Consider the following 20,750-nt stretch of genomic DNA (forward strand, 5'->3'; position numbering starts at 1 on the left):
GCCCCAGGGCGTGGAGGGAGGATGTGGCCTCAGCTCTCCCCCAGCCCCCATCCCCGCCGGGGCTGACAGGACAGGGGACCCTCCTGCCATCTGGGCCGTCACCCTTCTGCTCCAGCTCAGGGGCCTCCCCATGACCCGCCCACCCTGGCCAGCCGTGGGGGCCTCCACGCGGGAAGGACGAAGCTGACGGGCTCCTGGGGCAGGGACGGTCCCCTGGGGCGCTGGTCCCTCGGGGCTCGCGGTGCTCCTGCCCCCATCTCGCTCCCCAGCCAAACTCCACACAGTGAGGAGGACGCCTGCTGGGGGCACCCGCTGCCCCTGACGCCCGCAGTCCTTGGGTCTGAACGGCTGTTGGTCTCCAGCTCCGGCCGACGTCCGGAGGAAGGGCCGGCCGGGGTGGAGGTGTCCCGGCCCTCCCGCCCGCTGCTGGGGGGCCTCTCTGTCGCACGATCTCTGAAGCCCTGGAGCCCGCCTGACACACGGGGGGCTCAACACAGACACGGGGCAGGCATGCTGGGGAGCAGAGCAGGAGCCTCCGGGAAGGACACGGGTTTGGGAGTGAGGGGGCCGGAGGGTCACGGACACCGGCTCCCGCGCCGGGCCCGGAGCGCCCTCTGGTGGTCAGAGGAGGTCAGGCCGGGGGCTGCCTTCCCTCCCGCGGCCGCTCTGGGGGCGCTTCACACTCCCAGGGCCTCACACGGACAGGGGCAGAAGGGGCGCCTGGCTGCGGGCTACTTCCAGGGACTCCGTGGCAAACAACTCCCTCTTCCCCTTCTGGGCCCTGCAGGCGCCTGCCCAAGTCAGGAGTGGGAGCAGCTGCCGTTCTGGGGCAGGAGGACCTGGCCAGCAGTGCCAGCTGTCCTGGGACACATGGACTTTTGGGGAGAGAATGAGCTCCCCATCCCTGGAGGCAAGCAAGCCTAGGCTGGGCACCTACCTGGAGGAACTCGGCCTCCTAGAGGGAGAACCATGGGCCCAGGGAGGAGGGAGGTCGCTGGCCCCGAGGTCCAACGTTCTCTGTGTGTCAGAGCCAGAGAGGAGCCCCCCACATGCCCAGTGCACAAAAAAGAAGTCGGAGTCCTTGGTGTGGGTGGTGTTTATCACCCCGACAGCCTGCCTGGCGCACACCGTGCTGAAACGGCTGCTTCAGCTGCCTCACTAGACAGGCCAGTGGGGGGGGGGGTGAGATCTCCCTCGACCTCGGCCAGGTGCGGCCCCCATCTGCCCACCTTCCACCACCCCGTCCCCAGGGCCGCAGACGGCTCTCAGCCTTTCTTGCAGCAGGAGGGACAGGAGCTAGAAAAGAACTTCCCTACGGTCGCCGGTCGCCGGTCGCCGGTCAGCATCTTCTAAACGCAGGGCGTCCTCTCTCAGGGCTGGAAGCAAGTCAGGCCCGGCTGTCTGGCTCCTCTGCCCTCAGAGGGCCCTGGGCTTCCTCCTCCTGCTCCCCAGGCACCTGGAGGGCAGGGGTGGGGAGCAGGTGAAGCGGTAGCCCCAGGGGCTGAGGACCAGCTGGGGCGGGAGGAGTCCCCCAGAGAAGGAGCGGACAGGAAGGCAAGAGGCAGGTGAGGCCGGGAGGGAGGCTCGGGTCCGAGGGGCCGCAGGCACCTCACCTCCCAGTAAACTTGGTCCTCGTAGCACTGGGAGTCCGCAGGGGAGCCCAGGAAGGGCAGCTTCAGCAGGAGGCCTGGTTGGGGGGTAGGGGGGGGTGTGAGGGGCGGGGAGGCCCAAGGGCCCCCCCAGGACACCTGCCACCGACGGGTCACAGCCGGATTGGGGCAGCCCTTTTGCGCATCGGACCCTGTGCCAAGGACTCAGCAAGGCCCTTCCCGGGTACCCGCCGCAGCCCTGTGAGCTGGACCTGACCCCCAGGGCATGGTGGGGAAGTCCCGTGGCTCCCTCCTTCCCACAGAACGTCGGGGACCCTATCATGACCCGCTGTGACACAGCTCCTGAGCTCTCTGGGGCCTCCCGCAGGAGGGGTGCAGAGAGTGTCTACTGAGTAAGACATTATGCGAGGGAACACATCGAACCTTGTTGGGGCACGAGAATCTCGGGGGGAGAGAAGGGAGGGCTGGGGATACTGAGTCATGGGTTTTGTTTTGAAGGCCACAAGGAGCGAGTCGAGACATTGGGAAGGACCGTCTGACCAGGCATCAGTGGGCAGTCCGCCTCCATGGATGGATCTGGGTTCCCCACCCCGGCACCCTGCCCCTTGCCCAGTGGCCCCTTCAGGACCTCAGCCTGAGGTCGGGCTGCCCTCTGGTGGGTGGAGCGGGCAGTGCAGGGAAGCCCCAGACACCAACTCAACTCAGTGCCTGGCCGGCTCCCCACCTTCTCTGAGCACCGGGAGGGAACAGGTGCCCACTTCCAGATGAGGTTACCCCTGAACTCTACTACCCCACCCCACCCCTGGCACAAAGCAGGTGCTCCCTAATTATCTGAGCCAATGAACGTCAAGGGCGTGGGATCTGCTGGCCGGTCCCCCGGGGGACAGACCTCCTCTGTCTTCTGAGCCCCGCAGAGCTCCTGCCAGCCTCCCGCCAAAGCCAAGGTCACTCACCTCCGAGGCCCCCACCCACGGAAGCAAATGTCAGTGTGACCAACAGCCCGAAGAGTTGGTAGATGGCCTGGGACGTGGCGGTGCGCCGGCCCGCGGCTACGAGCGGAAACACGCTGTCCAGGCTGCAGGGAGAGGGGGTCGGGGGACACGGGGCTGGAGCCCAGGGTCAGGGCGCCAGCGCACTGCATGGCCTCATGCAGCCAAAGGACCTCGAGGAAGCCCAGAACACCCTGTCACCCTCATGGGCTGGCACACCGCTACACGCTTTGAGAACTGTCTGAGGATCTCTTTTGGTCCCAAGGGTAATTCGAATGAATGAAAACAGTGCTTTTTGTGTTGGTCCACAAAAGGAGGAAGAGAGTGAGTGAGGTCACCCTGCGGGGATAATGACTTGGGGAGGGTCAGGGGTGGTGAGGACTCACCCTTCTCCATAAGCTTCGTGGGTGGCCAGCCCAGCCACAAGGACCCCCAGGAGGGCTCCCAGGACTCCAGGCATCCCATGGAGGTTGTGGACACCACATGTGTCTTGGACTTTGAATTTTGCCTCGAGGATGGGCTGGAGGACAGGACACCCGTCATGAGTCTTGAGTGCCCCCCCCGCCGCCCTGGGCTGTTGGAGATGGGGGAGGAAAGGGGCTGAGTGCCCCGTGCTCTGCCCAGGGCCCCGGGAGATGTCCATACCGTGAAGAACTTGTATCCCAACGTGGAGACCGTCCCAGCCAGGAAGCCAGCTGCCAGGGCCCCAAAGGGCGTCAGCATCATTTCACCTGCTGTCCCCACCACTACCCCTCCGGCCAGCGCAGCGTTCTGGATGTGGACCTGGGGCAGCACCAGGGAGGGGGGCATGGGAGGCCCTTCCGGATGGCACGCCCAGCCCGGCCCACCCCGTCCAGCACAGCCGCATCTCCTGCCTCTAGAGTCCCTCTGCCGACTGACCCCTAACCCTCCAGCTGGCCCGAGGTCTCCTCTTGCGAGGACCCTGCACATCTGGTTCCCAGGCCTGTGCTGAGTCCTGTTCTCTTGGAAAACAGGCCTTACGGTCTCACAATGCTCCTCCCCCGACCCATCCCGAGGCCTCCCCGAGGCCTCCACCCCTACCATGTCCAGCCGGCCCCGCTCCCCGACCAGGGCCGACAAGGCAAAGGTGCCGAGGGTGCTCGCCGTCAGGGAGTAGTACGTGTTGAGCGCTGTCCGGTGCTGCCCGTCCCCCAGCACGGTGGGCGCCGAGTTGAAGCTGGGCCAGAAGACCCACAGGAAGATGGTGCCTAAATGGGGAGCCCAGAGGAGAGCTGGGGGGCAAGCCTCCCGGGGAAGCATGCCTTCCTGAGGGGGCCCCCGACTTCCAGCCAAAACACCCCTCCCATTTCACCACAGACCTGGAGGTGAGTGAGAAATGCAAAATCTGGGGCGCCTGGGAGGCTCAGTGGGCTGAGCGTCCCCTTGGCTCCTTTGGGTCATGATCCCGGGGTCCTGGGATCGATCGAGCCCCACAATCCTCTCCCTGCTTGCGCTCTCTGTCGCTATCTCTGTCTTTCTTTCAAATAAAATCTTAAAAAAAAAAATGCAAAGCCAGCCTTTTTGTGGGGGCCCAGGCCCTCTGGCCATTCTTCAGTACCACCTACGAGACAATAAAATCTCCATTTCCTTTCCTGCCTTGTCTGTGAAGGCAGAGACGTGTGCCTGGAAGGGGGAGGCGGTGGTGACGGTCAGCCCCAGCCGCTCCCAGGAGGGACCCATGACCCCTCCCTGCGCCCCGGGCGTGCAGGGGCCTCTGGGAAATCGCCGGGGGCGGGCAGCGTGAGGGGCAGAGTCCTGGAGGTGGTAGATGGGGAGAATGGCGGGAGCAGCTGTGCTGGGCGGAGCCTGGCCTCTGACTTGGGGTGGGGGCTGAAGAGTTGTAAGCAGGGATTGGTGCCGTCAGACTTGGTCTGGGGCTGGGGAACGGGTCTGGGGCGTGTGAACATCCCAGGACTGAGTTCCAAGAACATGTCGAAAACAGAACAAAAACAAACCCGCTGACACTGCTGAGCAGACCCCGGGCTCTTGGAAGGGAGAGCCCAGCAGGACCCCAAGGACTGTAGGCAGTACCCTGAGAACTCGCCTAGAGGTGGTCCTCTCTAGCCACCCCAGCCCCCCCCCGCCCACCCAGGCCAGCCTCACCAATCATGGCAAACAGGTCGGAATGGTAGATGGAGCCCTGGCGATGTTTGCTCTTCTCCAGCTGAGGCCGGTAGAGGACCCGAGAGAGGACCAGCCCGAAGTAGGCCCCGAAGGTGTGGATAGTCATGGAGCCTCCTGCGTCCTTCACCTGGGGAGGGAGAGCAGACGTGTAGGGGCGGCCGTCCGCCCCCCCCCCCCCGCCGGCCCCATGCTCTCCCAGCTTGGGCCTTGCCCTGACGCCCCCCCCCCCCGACTCACCCCCAGGAGGCTGAGGAGCACAAACTCATTGATCCCGAACAGTACGGTCTCCAGCAGGGCCATGAGCAGCAGCTGAGCAGGCCCAGTCCTGCCCAGGACGGCGCCGAAGGAGATGAGCACAGCCCCCGCACAGAAGTCCGCGTTGACCATGCTGGGGACACGGGACAGAAGCGCGGGAGGGGCCGGCAAAGGGGGCCCCGGAGGCCCAGGTCAGGGCCAGCAGGCCGGGAGCACCGGCATCTGGGCCCTTCCCTGGTGGGTGGGAAGGGCTCCCGTGGCCCCCGCTCGTGGCCGAGGAAGGCAGTCTCGGCGAGGTTCTGGGACGTGGCGTGCGAAGCCCACAAGGGGCAGGAGGACCAGATCCTGAACCAGGAGTGCCCCGAACCCCTCCTTTCCCAGGACGCCGTCCATGCGCCCAACAGCCCTTGGGTAAGAAGGGGCTTAGAGAAAGGGCCAGGTGTGGCCGGGTGTGCCGCGGCCGAGGGAGCCGGCAGGCCCCTGGGGCAGCCCCCGCAGGTCTGGGAGCCGACTGAAGGACAGGGCCGCGGCTGGCTCTCCCTGCCAGGCAGGGGCCTCCCAGCTAGCCCAGGGCTGGGGAGGAGCCGGGAGCCCACCACTGCCCACCTCTGCACGCCCACACGGATGCGGCCCCCGTGCATGGAGTGCAGGAAGCCCTGGATGAGCGTGGACCACTGCAGGGCGAAGGCGGCCAGGAGGAAGGTGAAGCCCACGCTGCTGAAGCCATAGCGCTGCAGGAAGGCCATGAGGAAGCCGAAGCCCACGAACACCATGGCGTGCACGTCCTGGAAACCTGCGGGGGCACTCACAGCTGCTCGGTGCCGTCCACCCCCACAGCCGCCCTGCCGCGGGGCAGGGGTCAGCCCTTGCCAGCTGGGGCGCCCAGAGGCTGGAGCCGACCGGCCCTCTGAGACCCCCCAGCTGCGGCGGGGACCCCCCAGCCTGGGTCACCCCCCCAGCCTGGGTCACCACCCCCCCCCCCCCCCCGCCGCCCTCCCTGCTGTCCCCATGTGGGAGCCCGGAGCCCAGCCTCCTGCTCTCTCCTCTGGCCCGTCTTCCCACCCCTGACGGGGCCCTCCTGCCCAAGCTCTGCCCTGCGGCAGCCCCTGACCCCCCACCCCGGGCTCCAAATTGGCTCCCCCTTCGCACTTCGTCCGATTTTTCCCTTTCTGCTGGGAATTCCTCCTCCGTGTCAATCTCCATTCCTCAGACTTCGGAATCTGTGCCTCTCTCCGTTTTGAGGATTTTAAACTTTTTAAAAACAATTTATGAAACAACTTTATTTATTGGGGGGGGAATAGCTCCAATTGTGAACAGAGAATTCCTCAGGGATGGGGGCGGGGACGGGGACAGGAACGGGGGGGCGGGGCTGCTGGGACACTGCCAACGGGACCCTGGATCTGTGCCTTACAGAGGCTCGGGGCAGGAGGGTTCTGCTCTTTTGCGTGTTTCTTTCTATAAGTGTGTATGTTAACTTTATAGAAGACTTGGCTGGATTCATCCCACGCGGTGTCACACAGTGCCAGTGAGTTTCTGGGCAGGGAGATAGGACGCTTCCTGCTTGCGAAATAGGCGAATAGACGTGAGGCTGATACCCACGTCTACAGGGACGCTGGGGACGCGTTACACGGCAGCGGTTTGCTTCGGTGTCTGTGTGTGCCCGCACCCCTCCCTCACTCCGTGTAAACAGGGTTTGAGACGTGACCTAGTGCGGCTCGCGGCCGGCCGGCCCTGCTCGGTCTTTTGGAGGAATTCCGTGCGGGGTCTTTGGCTTTAACTGAGAAATGCTAGGGGAGAGTCATGAGTGTGGTCAGAAATCACACAGTGTCAACAAGCTATTGAGAAACGGGGTCAACTCTGACCCTAAACTCCCCTTTTAGAGCTCCACGTGAGAAATCTCCCTTGGAACTTAGTCCTAGCCAATGTCACCTCCCCCAGGGCCCCTGGCTGCTTCCGCCACATTCCCCTGACAGAGATTTACTAAGAACTGGGGCACCAGGCTCTGGGGACACGGCTGTCACCGCAGCTGCCACTGCACCTGCCCTCAGGGAGCGTCCAACATAGACGTCGGAGAACCAGGGACCCACGCGCGGAAGCCCTCCTAGCCTCCGGGGAGAACACATAACTGGTTGCATTTCCTTTTTCTCTTGGCTGCCTGGAAGCTCCGACCGAGCCACACCGGGATTGCCGCTGGGACCACGGAGGCACTCATTCCTGATGACTACTATTCATTATGTTCTGCGTCTCGGCTTTTCTTTTCTCGTCCTCATTATGTGTTTGTTGTAAACGACCTCAGCTCTCTTGTAGAGAGAGGGAGATCATAAAGGAAAAAAAATCACGGTCCCCTTTTTCTTTCGTCTGAAGAAGCACCGGCAGAGGCCAAACGTGTATTGCTGGACCGTACACGCGATCCGCAGCTTCAGGAGAAGCAGATTTTTCTTGTGCTGGGTGTGGGCTGACAGGAAAGGACGTTGCAAGCCCCTGCAGATGGCTGGGTGGGTCTGGGGCTCAGCTGCCCCCCACCCCCAGCTGCCCAAGGGGTAAGGGCCTGGGGGTCCGCTGCCTTTGCGAAGTGTCCCCAGCACCGTGCCACTTCTCCAGCACTGTGCGCCGCCGAGTCACCAGCTCTGTCCTCCCTCTCAGATCTTAAAACCCAGCAAAAAAGGAGAAGAGCCACCTGGAAGGCAGCCTGTGCCCTAAGTTCTTTGAGGCCTTGCTGTCTGGCTTCTTTTCTCCTTGTGGGAAACAGTAAAGGGGTTGCCATGTCTGTTCTTTTGTCCAAGGACAGCTGGATGGCAAAGGGGCCTTGGTTGCTGGGCTCCGTGACCCTGACGAGCAGAAACTGCCCCAGCACTTGTCTTAACTGGCAATAATATTTATATCTCCTGCTCTGGGCTTGTTTTCAATTACAACTCAGTCCCTTGACCTTTCAACTGGAGTCTAAACATTAAAAAATCTCCTTCACAGCGGGGCATTCCGCAGACTCTCCATTGGCTGTGGCCACCAAACCCATGCACCTTTGGTTGGAGAAAAGATAAAAGTCCCTAGAGATACCCATTACCCTGCCTCCTTCCCTGACTGCTCCTGCCCAATCCACTCGTTGGCTCCTGAGCAAAATAACAAGGAACAAGGGGGCACTTAGAGCTGGACTGGGTGACCACGGACAAGTCACTTAACCTCTGTGAGCCTTGGTTTCCTTACCTGTAAAGTGGGGCTATAAACACGCCCAGCAGAGGAAAGGGAGTGGTGACCTGGGGGTCCACCTCCTCTCACACTCGACTCCCTCCTCCTCCCAGAGGTCACAGACCACTCCGGTCCAGTCACGTCCCCTCCCCCACGTCTCCCAAGAAGACCCCCATTCCACCTGTCCTAACCCCTCTCCCCAGAGCTAAGCTCTCAGAGGCATGTGACACAGGACCTGCCCATACCGTTTTCTGAGACTCTTTCTCATGGCTGTGGCCGTGTCCCCCATCAACTTGCCTTTTCTCCTCTATCTTATTTCCATGACTTGCCTCATGGGACAGGAGGAGTTGCCGCAGCTGGGCGGCTAGGGGACCTGGCTCAAGCCTGGCTGACTTGCTGTGTGATCTTGGGTAGCCCCCTGAGCTCTCTGGCTGTCTCTGCACACCTGAGGCGAGTGAACCAGATGGGCTCTGCGGGTCCCTCCTTCGGCGAGAGGTCAGACGGAACCTCAGAGCGGCCGTGCCCTTGGCACGTTAGCCCCACGGCTCAACACCAGCTGCAGAACTCCCTTTCATCTCCCGAACCAAAGGGCGGTGGCTACGCCTCCCTCTGGCCCTGACCCCTTCCCCTGGACTCAGGGGCAGGGGAAGACCCGGCTCATCAAAGCCCCAGGCTCCAGAGACCTCACACTTCCCTCCACCCCGACCTCCCCCCACACCAGGGTCCCAAGTCCACAGGGATAGAAACCTAGGACATCAAAGCGGTAGGATCTCCACTCCTATCCTTACTGCGGCCCAGGGAGAGTTGCGTGTTGCAGGAGAGCCCTGCCCCCCGCCGAAACAGAGGGGCAACTGGCTGGGGTGTTTCGGGGAGAACCCTGAGGCAAGCAAGGCACTGAGGCCTTGAAGCCCTCCGGGAGGAGCAAATACAGGGTCCTGGCAGGCAGCCAGGTCAGACCCTCGGACAAGAGCTCACTTCTCTCAGCTTGAGAGCTGTTTCCTCCCCACTCTCTACCTCTCTGGGCAAACGCGCGACCCGAGAGCCTGCCATCCAGCCGTCTGGGAAACACGGGAGATCTGCAGCCCCTGCAGAGGACGGCTGGGGGCCTGGGGGTCTGGGGATCTGGCACTTCGAGCTGGGGCCCGGTGCATCTCACCCTCTATGCCCTCAGCATCGGCAGCCTCACTGCATCGGGGTCGGGACCGGGAGAGGGTCAGGTGGGGACAGCCTGACACCAGCTCAGCATAGGAAAAGCAGGGTAATGACAGACCAGGGTTTATAGAAGAGACTCCCACACTCCGGGCCTTGTTTGCATGTGCATCCCGCAAACTGAAGCTTCCTTCTTCCCATTGCCCAGACGGGGAAAACTGAGGCCGAGAGGAGCCCTGCCCAGCAATGGTGATGAAGTCTGGAGAGCTGGTATTTTTGGTCCCAAGATGTGGCCCCAACCTTGAGAGAGAGGCTCTGTCCCCAGCAGGGGATGTTGCTTGGGAAGCCCGAGTCCCAGTTCCTGCTCTGCCATTCACCTGATGGGTGATTACAGGCAAGTCACAGGCCCTCTGAGCCTCAGCTTCCTCCCCCAGGAAATGGGCTAATGACCCTGCCAGGCTTCCTTCTCAGAGCTGTGGTCGGTGGTGGTGTCCTCTCTCTCGGACTCCAGAAGGGCCAGCTTTGAGTGGCTGGGGAGGAAACGCCTCTGTGCCACCGACTCGGCTGCCTTCATAGCGAGTACCTGCCATTACCACCTTCCGCACACCACTCCCCACAGGGAGGACGCTCTGCCTGGGATCAGGGTGGAGGCCCTGCAGAGCCCGTCTGGGAACAGCCCTGCAAAGCCCAGTCACGCCAGCTGGGAGGGGAGACAGGGAGCACCTCCAGCTCGGATCTGGGTTTGAATCCCTGCTCCCTCAACTCTGGCAGCCCAAACCTTAAGCAGCCAACTAATCTCCTCGAGCCTGGGTTTCCCCATCCCTGTCCACGTCGTGGACTAAGGGAGATAATACATGTGCGGCCCCCGGCACAATGTCCGGACACCGCAGACACCAGTGAAAGGCTGTCATTATGAATCTGGGGCACCTTCTTCTCCGAGAGAGTGTTGCCCTCCGGGGGTAGAGACGCCCGAGACACCGCGGACCTTGGGGTCTTTGCTCCCCGCGCCCTCACCCGCACTCACTTGGGTAGCGAAAGTAAAATTCGTTGTCCGCGTGACTGTGATTGCCCCAGTGCCAGAGCGCGGCGTCGGTTTCGGGGTTGTAGCGGACAAAGGCGGCAAAGAGGATGGCGGTGGCGCCCTGGAGGAGGAGGCACAGCAGGGGCAGCTGCAGTCGCCGGCCCTCGGCGCGGCGGGGGGACCCGGCCATGGATAGGGGCTTCCAGTCCCCGGCTCCGGCTCCCTCTCGGGGCGCGCAGGGCGGACTATCCCGGCTCCGTGCGGCAGGTTCCACCCGGGCCAGGCCCCGCCCCCGGATCAGGCCCCGCCCACCGGAGCCAGACCCCGGTCCACGCCCGAGGCTCGGCCCCACCTACCGGAGCCAGGCCCCGCCCACAGGAGCCAGATCCCGTTCCACGCCCGAGGCTCGGCCCCACCTACCGGAGCCAGGCCCCGCCCACAGGAGCCAGACCCCGGTCCACGCCCGAGGCTCGGCCCCACCTACCGGAGCCAGGCCCCGCCCACCAGAGTCAGACCCAGGCCCACGCCGAGGCTCGGCCACAGCTCAAAGCCCCAGCCCCCGCAGGTGCGGAACCAGGGTGGCAAAGGCCTGTGTCCGAGGCCTGAGGTGGGACAACGTCCGGGCGGGGAGGGGGTTATTAGGGACCCCCAGTTCCTGTCTCCCTTGGCCCAGCTGTCTCTCCCGCTCTTCGGGTTGGGACAGGTCCTTGGAGATGGCCTGTGACCTGCCCTGGTGGGGCGCAGCTGAAGGAGCAGGTGGAGTCGGGGGAAGAGAGGACCCTGCCCTTCGAACGTGGCATTAGTTTAGAGAGTGTTTCCCAAGGAAGAGGCCCTTTAAGGCCCCGGCCTGGCCCCTCCAGGATTACCACCAGGGACAGTGGAGGGCTTACTCAGTCTTTTCCCAACTGAAAAAACCAGATGGAGAAGGGAGGCAAAGAGACTGGCCAGGCATTGATGATTAACCTGACTGGGGGTGTCTGGGCCTCAGCAGCACAGTCCCTCCCTTGGGCCCGAAGCCTTCTGGGTCTCCCACCCCGGTCTGCATCCCAGCCTGCCCAGCAGCGGGCCGCGGTGACAGCTGGGCTCCCTGGACGCCTGCACAGGGGTGAGGACACCTGGCCTCTGCCTCAGCAGCTGGAAAGAAGGAACGCTAGATGGAAAAGGGTCTTAGCCTGGAGTCAGGAGCCGCTTCTAACATGGGCGAGGTCTACGGTGGCTGGGGTCCTGGGAGACAGACAGTAAGAACACAGACTGACTGACGCCTACTGAGAGCCAGGCTTTGGAGACGAACCACATGAGCCCTGCCTCCCTCCAAGAGCACCTAGGAGGGAACTGAATTCCCACTGGGGTGAATGTGGGACCTTAGGAAGTACAGAGCCCAAGGGGGCCCAGGAAGAGAGGCAGCAGAACCCACGGGAGCAGGGGTGAGGTTGGGCACAGACGTGAGCTGCTTCCTGGGAGGTCGTGTCTGCAGGCGCTCTAGAAGGACAACCTAGAAATTGGGCATTCCAAGAAGGAGGAGGGGACATTTCAAGAAAGGGACCTGCAAAGACGGAAGCCTGCCCCGGGAGTGTCCAGGGTGTTCAGGGACTGAAGCTGGGGGTGGGGGGTCTAGAAAGATCTTGAAGGCCCCGCAGAGGCACGCGGCCTCAGCCCATGGGCGCGGGGCCACTGGAGGCTGTCACGGGGGGAAGACCCTGGCACTGTTGGTTCTGACACCTGAAGGCCACAAGGGGCTTCAAAGAAGAGAAGTCGACGGGCGTCTCAGTGGGGCCGGTGGGTTGGGAAGCCCTGTGTCCTCCCCGCTGCCCAGCCAGGTCTGAGGGGGCTGTTGTGTGGGCAGGGCTCGTCCCTGGCGGCAAAGGAAGAGCTGCCATCCCGGAGGCCGTGGCTGAGGGTCCCAGGGACCAGCTACTCCCCCCAGCAGGTGTCAGGTGGGGCTCCTGCCCGCAAGGGGGTTTGTCCCTTCTCAGGAATGCGCAGGGACAGGTGTGACGGTGCGGTCCCTGCACAAGGGGGCTTGTCCCTTCTCAGGAATGTGCAGGGACAGGTGTGACGGTGCGGTCCCTGCACAAGGGGGCTTGTCCCTTCTCAGGAATGTGCAGGGACAGGTGTGACGGTGCGGTCCCTGCCCCTCCTTCTTGCGTCCCGTCTGTGCGGCTCATCCCCTCTGCACTTCCCACCGTCTGCTTTAGCCTCCAGCCCCGCGTGGGCTCCGGGCAACTGCTGGATTCTAGGTGTCCGGTTTCCTGACCTAAGTAAGTGACCAGCCAAGGAGTCCTGGGAGGGCAGGGGTCAGCCTCTGGGACTGCTCCCGGCAGCCCAAGCAGGCTCTCTGGCCTTCTGCGGCCCCTGGCTCGTGGCCCGGAGCTCTCTGGCACTACTTGGTCAGCAGGAAGGCTGTTTTCTAGCTCCTGCTGCAGGGGTCGGGGTGGGGGGGGGATGTCTGGTCAGCAGCCTTTGGATAATGATTCTCGGACGATTCATCTGGGGTATTTTCCCGGAGCCAGCCTTCTGCCCCAGGGATGCGGCTTGCTTCCTGGGCACTGTCTGGGAGTGGGGGCTTCTTCGGGTTGCCCAGGCAGGGTCTGGGCAGGCCCTCATAAGCTGCAGAACCGGTGAGAGCAGGAAGGAGTGGGTTGGGACCTCCCAGCATCTTCTGGGAGCCTGTCCCATCTCTTCCTCACCTATTGTCTCTCTTAGTCTCTGAACGCCTCCGGATTGCAGATTCCCCCTCCTCCGTGGTTCGTTCATGCGTCCAACAACAATTCACTTAGTCCCAACCCTGGGCCAGGGCCTAGGGCCATGACCCAAGACTCTAGTCAACATGGGTAACACAGCTGGGTCCTGGAGGCCTACAGAGACCTCTGTGGGATCTACTGGATATTGGGAGGTCTAGAGGGCCAGAAGAGCCGGGCCAGCCGTGGAACATAGACATCTGGGTTCCATCTGTTTGCCCCGCTGTATGGAAAGATCATTATATTTTAACAAATGGTGGTACCAGCCTGTGTCACCCCTGGCCCAGCAGAGGGCAAGATCCTGATAGTCCTCCCCTTCTGAGGGTCCCCCCGACAGGCGTCCACCTGCGAGGTCCTCCCTGGCCCACCACCCAAAAGGAAGAGGCTCCATCCAAGCGCTCTCAGGGCCCCTGCCCTCCCCCTGCGTCCTCTGGGCCTGGAAGCTCTGGTGGAAGGGGGCTTTGTTTCTCAGTCCTCTCTCCACGCCACCCCTCCCCCAAAGGGCCCCTGAGTCTGTTAGCCGCTCGCATCCTGCAGCCTGGGGGTCTGCCCCGTCGTGGACCTCCCTTCTTCAGGTTCCACTCAGCAGCTGGACACGTGGAGGGTGGCCAAGGGGAACTGCTGGGGGCTGCTTGCCCTGGCCCAGGGAGGACCCTGCGGTCCTTGGCTTGGGCCCAGGGCTTGGGTTACTGAGTAACTGTGGGGTTGCCCTGGGGGGGGGTGTAAATGAAGGGGCAGGATCAGGCTGCGGAGGGCCGAGGGTGTCCTGGCCCCGGTGCTAACCCGTGCTGCTAACCATGGTGGGGTGGTCAGGGAAGGTTTCCCGGAGGAAGTGATGCTTATGTTGAGATCTAGCCCAATTTCACACCTGGGGTGGAGGAGGGGGGTTCTTCTCATGCAGCGCTCTGGTATGAAGAGAGAAGAGGCGAGGCTGGAGTGCTCCTGGATGCCCATTTTCTGGGGCTGGATGAATCGCCGCTGTCAGACCCCCCTGAAGACCACAGCCACGGCAGCACCGTGTAAAACACTGCTGTTTTTACTTCCCCGGCATGGTGAAAATTAGATCTAGCTTTCTCTGCCCAGGGCCTCATCCACTTAGGGTGCTGTAAAAGACAGATTGCTTTCTTGATCTTAAGCCCCCCATTTTTTTTCATGTGTTTAACACTCTATCTGCATTCTGGCGACGGGCCAGGTGCTGTGCTGGATTCTGGCGGACGTCTCCCCCACGCTCCGTTGCCACCACATGGGACAGAACCGCGCCCTGTTCTTGGGCCGCCAAGACAGAGGAGACAATGTCTCAGTCACTAAGGCTTGACGGTAGCCGTGTTTCCAAAGTACAGTCCTTGCCTAACCTGCTGGGGGTCTGAGTTCAATCCCCGATCAGTAAAAGTTTTGGGAAACCGCAAAGTGCAGAGGGAAGGGCGTAAGGACGGAAGGACATATGGAACGCAAGGACGTAAGTCAGTCTCAGCTTGGCCCCAGAGAGATTTTGAACAAGTTGTTTACCAAGCCTCCAACCTCTGTTTCCTCGCCTGCTACAGGGAGGGAACTCACCTCCCAGGGGCTATCGTGAGCATCAGTGTCCAGGGAGTACGTGTCAGTGTCCAGGGAGCATGTGACCGGCCATGTGTCCTCAGAAGCAAAGCTCACGGTGATTACCGCTGTTCATAAGGAAACCTGCAAGTAAGCCTTATGGCCATTTCTTTGCCTTAGGGGAAATCTGTGCACTGCTAGGGACGTGGGGAAACTGGCCCTCAGTCCTTAGTTTGAACACAAAAGGAAGGGGGTGCCTGGGTGGCTCAGTGGGTTAAAGCCTCTGCCTTCAGCTCAGGTCATGATCCCGGGGTCCTGGGATCCAGCCTCGCATCAGGCTCTCTGCTCAGCGGGGAGCCTGCTTCCCCCTCTCTCTCTGCCTGCCTCTCTGCCTACTTGTGATCTCTGTCAAATAAATAAATAAAATCTTAAAAAGAAAAGAAAATGAACACAAAAGGAAGGGTGTTCATTTAACCCTCAAGTGCCTGAGTGGGCCCCTTTAAGAGGAAAGCCAGGAGGGAAAGGGTCATATGGGTGTGACTACTGTCAAAGGGGGCCAGGACAGAACACTCTGTGTCTTCCCCCCACCCCCCACCGCAGCTTCTTTTTCCTCAGTGCTCCCAAGGACTCCACCACCACCATGGAACCAACCAGAACCACGGTCCATCCCGGACCCACTGGGAGAGCCAGCTCACGTCCTACTGTTTCCCTCTGCGGGGAGTCCAAGGACTCCCTCTCCTAGCCAGCCCCATGCTCCCTGCCAGTCTTCCCCAAAGGTGAGTTTTGATGAACACCTCTCTTCTCTGGAAAGGGAGCAACTGAGCCGAGATGTTCCCATATGACCCAGGATGGAATGACTGGATGAGATTTCTGTCCGGGGCCTGGTGGGGGTCGTCCACAGTTGGGCAGAAGCAGCTGGGATGGAGGTGGCAAGCTGAGTCCCTACCACCTGACAAGGGCTCCTGGCTCTAGGAAGCTCCTGGCTGCAGAAGAGGGACTGGGCTAAGCCGTCACACTGGAGAACTTCACCTTGTCTGGTGCACACGTAGGATGCAGGCTGCCTGCTCTGGGTCTCTGTCCTGCAGGCCTGCCTGAGTCCGAGACCCCTGAGACCCAGGCAGGATGTGAAATCTGGGGCTCGTGATGCTGGTAAGCAAAATCATAGCCACTCAGCCCTTCCCTCCCTAGCTGTTTATGGAACCACACTTCACAAGGTCAAGCAGGCCTGGCTTTACCCCTGGGGATACAGCAGTGAACAACAGACACTGACCTTGCCCTCAAGGAGATGCTTTTCTAGTGGGGGAGCTGCGGGAAACACACACAAATAGCTCTATAACATGCAGATGAGGCCGGCAGGCGGACGGAGGGACAGAAAGGAAGGGGGAGTGAGACTGGGCTGCTGGGGATGGCCTTGGGAGACTCAGGAGACGCAGGCAGGGAGCCAGAAAGGGGCTCCTACGGACCCCTGGGCTGAGGGAACAGCATGGAGGGCAGGGCAGCTGTGTGGGGAGTGAGGGGGTGGCGCAGGGAGACGTGGGCCGCACACGGAGCACTCAGGGCCCTGGTAAGGAGCATGACTTCTCTGTAGGGATAATGGGAGGCAACCAAGGAGTTAAGAGCAGGGGAGTCACATGATCTGACTTACTACTGTAAAGGAGCTTCTGGCTGCCTGGGGAGCACAAGCGTGCGTGTAAGTGGAAGCAGGCAGCCAGCTGAGCAGCCAGCACCATCCAGGCAAGAGCCGGTGGTCATGGTGACATGGAAGAGGAGGAAGCAGTCAGGCTCCGGGTAGACTTGGAAGCTAGAACTGACAGGGTTTCCTGAAGGACTGCACATGGGGTGAGAGAGAATGGAGTCTAGATTCACGTGTGCATGTTGATGTCCAGCTATTCCAACACCACTGAAAGGACTCTCCGGGGCACCTGGGTGGCCCAGTCATTGAGCCTCTGCCTTCAGCTCAGGTCATGATCCCAGGGCCCTGGGATCGAGTCCCACTTTGGGCTCCCTGCTCCTCGGGAAGCCTGCTTCTCCCTCTCACACTCCCTCTGCTTGTGTTCCCTCTCTCGTTGTGTCTCTCTCTGTCAAATAAGTAAATAAAATTTTTAAAAAGAAGAAGAAAAGACTATCCTTTCTCCATTGGATTACCTTTATTTACTCCTTTGTCGAAGGGGAACTGGCTATGTTTCTGTGGGTCTATGTCTGGGCTCTCCATTGGGTTCCGTTGCTCTATTCATCTAGCCTTTCACCAATACCAACCACACTGTCTTGACTAGTGCAGCTTTACATTAAGTCTTGGAGTCAGGAGGCATCTCCAAGATGCTCCAATGTCATTCTTCAATATTGCTATTCTGGGTCTTTTCCTCCCATACATACCTCACAATAAGTTTGTCAATATCAACTAAATAATTTGCTGGGATTTTGATTGAGATTACATTTAACCTATAGACCTAGTTGGGAATGGGGTGCCTGGGTGGCTCCGTAGGTTAAGTGAGTGACTCTTGATGTTGGCTCAGGTCTTGATCTCAGGGTTGTGAGTTCAAGCCCTGCATTGGACTCCACACCCAGTGTGGAGCCTACTTTAAAGAAAAAAAAAGATCAACTTGGGAAGAACTGACATCAACACTAAGTCTTCCTATCCATGAACATGGACTATCTTTCCATTGAGCAGGACTTAAACTTTTTTTTCTTTTCCTTTTTTTTTTTTTAAACTGAGGGGCACCTGGGTGGCCTAGTTGGTTAGATGACCAGCTGTTGATTTCAGCTCAGGTCATGATCTCAGAGTCGTGAGATCAAACCCCATGTCAGGCTCCATGCTCGGTGCAGAGTCTGCTTGAGATTCTTTCCCTGTCTCTCCCTCCCCAAACTGGCTTTCTCTCTCTCTTTCTCTCAAAAATAAAAACAAAGGGGCCTTTGGATGGCTCAGTCAGTTAAGTATCTGAATTCAGCTCAGGTTGTGATCTCAGGGTCCTAGGATGGAGGCCCATGTCAGGCTCCTCCCTCAGCAAGGAGCTGGCATCTCCCTCTCCCTCTGCCCCTCCCCCTGCTCATGCTCCCTGTCTCTCACATAAATGAGCAAAATCTTTTTATTTTTTATTTTTTTTATTTTATTTATTTATTTATTTATTTTTTAAGATTTTATTTATTTATTTGACACAGAGAGAGAGATCACAAGTAGGCAGAAAGTCAGGCAGAGAGGGAGAGAGAGAGAAGCAGGGTCCCTGCTGAGCAGAGAGCCCGATGCGGGGCTCGATCCCAGGACACTGAGATCATGACCTGAGCCGAAGGCAGCAGCCCAATCCACTGAGCCACCCAGGCACCCCTATTTTTTATTTTTTTTATTTTTTTTATTTTTTTTATTTTATTTTTTTTTTTTTTTTAAAGATTTTATTTATTTATTTGACAGAAAGATTACAAGTAGGCAGAGAGGCAGGCAGAGAGAGAGAGGAGGAAGCAGACTCCCTGCTGAGCAGAGAGCCCGATGCGGGACTCGATCCCAGGACCCTGAGATCATGACCTGAGCCGAAGGCAGCGGCTTAACCCACTGAGCCACCCAGGCGCCCGTATTTTTTAAAAGATTTTATTTATTGGGTGCTTGGGTGACTCAGTCAGTTAAGCGTCTGCCTTCAGCTCAGGTCATGACCCAAGGGTCCTGGGATCGAGCACCGCATTGGGCTCCCTGCTTCGCAGGAAGCCTGCTTCTCCCTCTCCCATTCCCCCTGCTTGTGTTCCTGCTCTGTTTCTCTGTCAAATAAATAAATAAAATATTTTAAAAAGACTTTATTTATTTGTTTGAGAGAGAGACAGAGAGAGAGATCACAGAGGAAGAAGCAGACTCCCCACTGAGCAAGGAGCCCAATGTGGGGCTTGATCCCAGGACCCTGAGACCATAACCTGAGCCAAAGACAGACGTTTAATGACTGAGCCACCCGGGTACCCCAGCAAAAAAAATTTTTTAAGATTTTATTTATTATTTGAGAGAGAGAAAGCTAGCATAAGCAGAGGTAAGGGCAGAGGGAGAGGGAGAAGCAGACGCCTCACTGAGCAAGAAACCCCATGTGGGGTTTGATCCCAGGACCCTAGGATCATGAACTGAGCTGAAACCAGATGCTTAACCAACTGAGATACCCAAGCACCTCAATTAAAAAAAAAAAAAAAAACCTTAAAAAAATAAAACAAAATAAAAAACACTTTATTGAACGTATTAGGCAAATATCACTGCCTAAATTTAAGGTGTACAATGTTACTTTGATACATTTATATGCTGCAATATGATTGCCTTTGCAATATTGTTGCTATAGTCATTATACTGTGCATTAAATCGCTATGGCTTATTTAAGACTCTTTACAATTCTGTACCCTTAAATATCATTTTTGGCCCCAATTCCCTATCCCCTGGTAACCACCAGTTTACTGTTCTTTTTAGTTTGGCTCTTCTAGGCTCCGTGAGTGGTATTACGGAGTGCTGGTCTTTCTCTGACGTCCCTCACTTGGCCTCATGTGCTCCAAGATCACTCACATTGTTGCAGATGGTGGGGTGTCCTTTCTGACGGCTGAGCCGCACGGGGTACCTGGACCAGAGCCCTTTTACCCACTTGTCATTTGATGGGCGCGTAGGTCGCTTCCGGATCTCAGCTACTGTATAAATGCTTCAGTAAACCTGGTAGTGCAGGGGCCCTGGGGGGTGGGGGGCTCAGTTGTTAAGTGTCTGCCTTCAGCTCAGGTCATGATCCTGGGGTCTGGGGTCTGAGGATGGAGACCTGCATTAGGCTCCTTGCTCGGCGGGGAGCCTGCTTCACACTCTTCCACTCCCCCTGCTTGTGTTCCCTCTCTCACTGTATCTCTCTGTCAAATAAATAAATACAATCTTTAAAAAGAAAGATTGTATTTATTTATTTGACAGACAGAGATCCCAAGTAGGCAGAGAGGCAGGCAGAGAGAGAGGAAGGGAAGCAGGCTCCCTGCAGACCAGAGAGCCTGATGTGGGGCTCGATCCCAGGACCCTGAGATCATGACCTGAGCCAAACGCAGAGGCTTTAACCCACTGAGCTACCCAGGCACCCTTGAAACCCTCTTCTTAATCAACTGCTTTCCCTCCTCCCCACCTCTGCAAACCAACCCAGCTCTTCCCCTGCATTTCACAGGAAGAAAAGGCGTCTGGGGAAAAGGACCCAGTCTTGAGAGTAATTTGCCAACGCATCTGTGAAAGTGACGACGCAGCGTGGCTCACATGGCTGAGCTAAGCTCATGTGTCCTCTTCTCAAATACTGGAAACTTATGGCTGGACCTGACCCCTTATTAAAGCTACACTGACTTCCCCGCAGAGAAATTTCCATGTGACGTGTCTTGGTGTTTCAAGTTCAGAGCTGGTCGTCAGTCCTCTGCAGTACAGCTCAGATTCCCCCACTCCGTCTTAAGGAGGTGACCCGCCCGTTTCTAACCCCACCATCCGGCCGACAGCAGTCTCACATCAGGTCATATCATCAACTGATTCAGGTCCCATGAGCGCCATCGCCCTTCCGCCCCAGAATGCCTGCCCGTGGTGTTCCCATGACCTTACAGGTGCCCTGCTGCTCTCCGAAGGCTTCCAACGGCTCGTCAGTGCCTCCAATACAATCAGAGCTTCTAGTGGCTGCGCTTAGTCCCATGGCCCCGGGAAAGCTGCCTTGTCAGATCTCAGCACTCTCCATTCTCCCTCACATCCTCTGTTGGGAAGGAAAGCTTCTCCTAATTTCTAATGGCTTCTTCTCCCACCTCGAGGTCCTTGTCCAAGCCCCTCCACTGACATGAGCCCTCCCCTTACTTCATCTGCCTAAGCCCCACGCCCAGCCCTTCACAGAGTCCAAGATGGGTGCAGCTGCCCTCCCTAAAGACCCCTCCCCTGCAGCCCCCTGCAGCCTCCCTCCAGGCCCCCTCAAGGACTGCTACATTTTGCAAGGAATTAGCTTAGCTGCCTTGTTAGATGCTAAATATCCCAAGACGGTCTCTACCGTGACACGTATCCCCGGTGACCCTCCCAATGCTTTGCACCCTGCGCGCACTGACTGTGAACCAGCCATGTGCAGGATTCCTACACACTGGGTTCCACCGAGGGCTTGCCGGGGAGAAAGCAGAAGACGCACACAGTAAC

General features: G+C 59.0%; 1 protein-coding gene and 1 long non-coding RNA gene across 2 annotated transcripts; one reads left to right on the forward strand and one right to left on the reverse strand.

Moving 5' to 3' along the window:
- Positions 1 to 1,084: 1,084 nt before the first annotated feature.
- On the reverse strand, positions 1,085 to 10,653 carry RHBG (Rh family B glycoprotein). Its single transcript, XM_004778501.2, has 10 exons — positions 10,356 to 10,653; positions 5,606 to 5,792; positions 4,982 to 5,132; positions 4,724 to 4,871; positions 3,662 to 3,828; positions 3,245 to 3,382; positions 2,986 to 3,119; positions 2,564 to 2,685; positions 1,614 to 1,687; positions 1,085 to 1,456 (listed from the first exon to the last, which is right to left on the reverse strand). Exons 1-10 carry the CDS (start codon positions 10,540 to 10,542, stop codon positions 1,388 to 1,390), a joined length of 1,377 nt encoding a protein of 458 aa, XP_004778558.1. The 5' UTR covers positions 10,543 to 10,653; the 3' UTR covers positions 1,085 to 1,387.
- Positions 10,654 to 11,373: 720 nt separating this feature from the next.
- Positions 11,374 to 15,387, forward strand: LOC106004297. Its single transcript, XR_001177268.2, has 3 exons — positions 11,374 to 11,457; positions 14,632 to 14,773; positions 15,224 to 15,387. It is a non-coding gene; the product is annotated as an uncharacterized LOC106004297 (long non-coding RNA).
- Positions 15,388 to 20,750: the final 5,363 nt, after the last annotated feature.

The sequence above is a fragment of the Mustela putorius genome, unplaced genomic scaffold, assembly GCF_011764305.1.
Source record: "Mustela putorius furo isolate JIRA1106 unplaced genomic scaffold, ASM1176430v1.1 tig00000997_pilon_pilon_pilon, whole genome shotgun sequence".
Taxonomy (NCBI): Eukaryota; Metazoa; Chordata; class Mammalia; order Carnivora; family Mustelidae; genus Mustela; species Mustela putorius.

Coding starts and splice junctions, on each gene's coding strand:
- RHBG (XM_004778501.2), bottom strand. CDS start 10,542: ATGGCCGGGTCCCCCCGCCGCGCCGAGGGCCGGCGACTGCAGCTGCCC. Junction 3,383..3,661: donor AGCGGGGCCGGCTGGACATG/GTAGGGGTGGAG, acceptor GTGCTGCCCCAG/GTCCACATCCAGAACGCTGC. Junction 3,120..3,244: donor TGGGATACAAGTTCTTCACG/GTATGGACATCT, acceptor CCTGTCCTCCAG/CCCATCCTCGAGGCAAAATT.